Source organism: Cryptomeria japonica, chromosome 7 (assembly GCF_030272615.1).
Source record: "Cryptomeria japonica chromosome 7, Sugi_1.0, whole genome shotgun sequence".
NCBI lineage: Eukaryota > Viridiplantae > Streptophyta > Pinopsida > Cupressales > Cupressaceae > Cryptomeria > Cryptomeria japonica.
The window spans coordinates 749,517,808-749,521,778 of record NC_081411.1 but is presented as its reverse complement, the minus strand read 5'-3'; the positions used below and the strand labels follow the sequence as shown (position 1 = coordinate 749,521,778).

At 33.7% G+C, this 3,971-nt stretch overlaps 1 protein-coding gene across 1 annotated transcript; it reads right to left on the bottom strand.

The window, feature by feature from the left end:
- Positions 1 to 2,985: 2,985 nt before the first annotated feature.
- LOC131039789 (B3 domain-containing protein At4g01580-like) lies at positions 2,986 to 3,589 on the bottom strand. The gene is made up of 2 exons (XM_057972623.2): positions 3,566 to 3,589; positions 2,986 to 3,390 (listed from the first exon to the last, which is right to left on the bottom strand). Exons 1-2 carry the CDS (start codon positions 3,587 to 3,589, stop codon positions 2,986 to 2,988), a joined length of 429 nt encoding a protein of 142 aa, XP_057828606.2.
- Positions 3,590 to 3,971: the final 382 nt, after the last annotated feature.

The window sequence follows — 3,971 nt, the reverse complement described above, 5'->3', positions numbered from 1 at the left end:
CTGGGCGCTGGGTGCCCTGGTCCTTAAGGACCAGGGCGCTGGGCGCTCTGGTCCCACCTCCCGGGACAGCAGGGTGCAAAGGAGGTTCAGGCCAGGGTGCTTGAAAATGCAATTTTTGGTGTCATGGACAAGTTTCGGGGTCTCCATTCAGGTTCTGTGTTGTGTCGCCATCGTGAAGACCGAAATGCAGTCGAAATTGCAAGTGTCGCAATTTTAGGATGCTACAGTCCTACTCTTGGTTGCATGCACCATTAGCATTTTCTAACCCATAATCATATCATACCCATAGTTTTGATAAAGGCGAGGTTGTTGTTGATACCTAAGAGCCTTGCCCTCATCATTCTATCCTAAAGGCCACCTATCATAAGATAAGGTCTTTATAAGGAAGTTGATGGTCTCATGTACCATTTTTACATAAACTAGAACATTAATATTTAACAATTAAAATTTTGTTGTGATGAACAAAGAATTAATTTAAATTTGAATGTTATTTTGAATTGTGGGGAGATTTAATCATTGATTTTTTTTATGTGGTACAAATAAGAACTGATGTTACCTCTTGTTTCTATAAATGCATTTGATGGGTTAATTTTATCAAAAGGAGATAAATTGTCGAGGCAAAGGTATCCTAAGAGTTGAAAATGTCTATTATTGATGGAACTCACACACAAACATAGATAAAATGTAATTTATTAGCATAGTTAACTAGACAATTAATTGCACATATTAAAAAGAATGATTTCACTAAATGTGTCTTTTGACTTAACTACCAAGATTATTAACATACTTATCTAGAATCTTTTTTGTTTGATTATTTGAATTATATGTTTGTTTTGATTAGTTACGATAAATTAACTTGTCTTTATTGTAATTTAAGGAAATGTATTTTCATGTATCTAAATGATAAATGTTGATGAATTAAATATATATTTTATTCTAATTAATTGTATTTAACATTTATTAATAGAAATTAAAGAAAGAGATGGATTCAAATAACATTTTGTGAAAGAGTAAAGCCGACACATTACCCTTGAAATCACTAAATTCTTTAGTGGAAAGAAAAATGAAGGAACAAAGAGAAGGTGGAAAGAAAAGAAAAGGAATATATATGAGTTGAGGGGGTCATGGAAAGGGTCACAAAATAAAAGGAAAAGGAGACTATCTTCAAGAAAATAAGACATCTATGATAGGATAGATCAACAACTAAAGGAGAGAGAAAGGGTTTTATGCACAAGGAGCATTGAAGGTAAGAAGAAATCTCCGAATGAGAATCTTCAAAGAGGATATTGATAGATATTAGTGTCTTCAAGAATAGGTGTGGTTTCACTTTTGAAATCTATTTGCATTACATAGATAAAGCATTAAACTAGGGTTATTATTTTTCAATTAAATCATGGTAAATTAGGGTAAAAACGAGTAGATTTTAATTGGTTGCGGTTAAACTGGTTCCAAAAAGTCACGATTTCTGCATAACACGAAAGTTAGTAGAAAATTACTTGATCATGCTAGACAAAACTAGCTACGTCTTTCATTTTTTTTCAAAAGTGCATAACACAAAGATTAATGAACCATTTTGGAGACAGATTGGCTGCATCCGATTTTAGTTGTGTGTAAATAGATTTTCCATGTACTTAAAATGCCATCCTCTAATCTAAGCCTACTTATACTCAAAATTAATGATTCACTTTCAGCCATTACCTCGTTTTTATCTGCAAGTTAATTTTGTACTAATCTAGTAATGCATGTTGTGACCCATCATTATAATCCTATCAAGCCCTCTTTGGTGCACTAAAGAAGCTCACTATCAACTTTTATTAGCATGACTTTCAAGTATCAAATCCTTTTTAGAGCCTACATTTCTACATATCAAAAGTTCTTGCATCTTCAATAGCCCGCTTGTCTTTCCCCTCCTGTTTTTGATGAGGATTTTTCTTTACATCTATATCAACTCTAAACATAAATTTATGTTTTATGCTGTCCACCTACTCAAAGGCGCAAATGTCTCCTTCCTTGATATTACTGTGACGTGCAAACTGTCTCCAACCTGCACTGAAGATGGGTCTATTGTCCTTATGAATGCATCGTACCTCCCATTCCTTACAGTCTTTATCCACAAGAACTACTATGCTTGTTTCCGAGGACATTCACCTTTTCTGGGGAACTCCTACATTCCCAAAACATTACAAAAAAACTAAGTTATTTTAACCAGATATATTAAAGTTTTCCATTGACGTAATACACTTTCTAAAGCTTATCGCTCACACAAATATAGATTATTCATATTATAAAAGAGTACATTATATAGATTGTTCGTATTATAAAAGACGGCATTATATTACACCATAAGAGATTTTTAAGGAAAATGTAGTTATAAATAAACTATTTTTTTTAAAAAAGACTTGATTTTTATAGTTATTTTAAAATTATTGTTTAGTTTTCAGATTTCATTCTGTAGACTTTTGTTTACATCAATGTTTGGATCACATTCAATGATTCATCATCCTACACCTCTCTCATCTTGATGATGGATCATTGAGTATGATCTAAAACATTGTTGCATATAAAAATCTATACAATAGAATCCAGAAATTAAGCATTAAAAAATGATGGTCGTTAAATTTAATCTGAAATGTTGATGCAAATTAAAAAAAATACACAATAGAATTCAAAAACTAAGCAGCAAACTATTTTATGTTTTATGTTTTGTGAACCTGATAAAATCCTATCGTCCTTTTAACACTCTTCTCTTGATTAAAACATGATGATAAGCAGGGAACGCAGACAATTTGATCTTACGAGCAGTAGGCATGGGTTGCCAAAGCTTTCATTCCGCGACTTCATTTCAATTGACCAAAAAGGTTCTGATTTGAATGGAAGGGCGGGCTTCTTTAGAGCAGAGGATGCATTATGTTCAGGGCTCTTCCCAGAATGGCCTGCAACAAAAGTATTCCTCTGTTATACTATTCCTCCTTATTAAGTTACAATTCAAATGCCTGCTTTGAAACCAAAACCGTCATCTTTCTCATCATAAACCATATTGTTTGCTAGCTTCGTGCCCATTGGCCGACTTGATCTACCCACTTTGTCAGAAGGGCTTGTATCTGTATCAACATTGGTATTCATAAAATGACGAGCATTGAGATTTTTCTCACAGGCTGTTCTATCAAATATCTGAATCCTAAAATAGGACTTCGAAATGTATTTAAACACTAGAAAATCTCCCATCTCTAGCCCATGAAAATCTAAAAACTTTTTCCAACCCTGTCGAAATTCCAATCGATCTATGGAACCCCATAACTGTACATCACATTCCTGGCCATCTGGGCCTTCCAACACCATATGTTCATCTGGGTTGTTTAAAAACCGTGAAACAAATGCTGGAGGAATGCGCTGCCGTAAACACAATGCACAATTAAATCTTATTACAAGTTATTAGATTGACAATGTACATAAAATAAAAAAATGAAAATGGTGTATAAAACTTACCAGTTAATCTGCAAAATCTCCAAGTATAACTTTAAAGAAAGAAGAGACCCATCAAAGCATTTTTTTTCATGATGTTTACCATGTTTTTGTTGGCATTTGGCATGACTGATCAAGTGATGCAGTTGAAGTTGGATGACTGCATCGGTAAATGATAGAATTCTATTTGTGATGAAGAGATAGAGATTCTATGAATAGATGACATGATCAATTATTTGTGTTGTCATTGTTGGCAACTGATGTCAACTGATGTTCCTGGTGTTTTTGTTTTGTCATCTAAGTGATTTGGTTTACCGAAAGACACAGTTTACCAGGCAGTGAACTAAAATCTGTGAAATAAGACTTTAACTGGTAAAGAAGAATTGTTTTGATTGGATCGGTCGATCGGCGATGATTGGTGATTTGCGGTTTGGATGGTGAACTTGTATCACGAATAGGTGTATATGACCAGACTTGTGATGATTACTGGAATGCGTGTTTCAAATTTT

Coding starts and splice junctions, on each gene's coding strand:
- LOC131039789 (XM_057972623.2), bottom strand. CDS start 3,589: ATGCCAAATGCCAACAAAAACATG. Junction 3,391..3,565: donor CAAATGCCAACAAAAACATG/GTAAACATCATG, acceptor TGTTTACGGCAG/CGCATTCCTCCAGCATTTGT.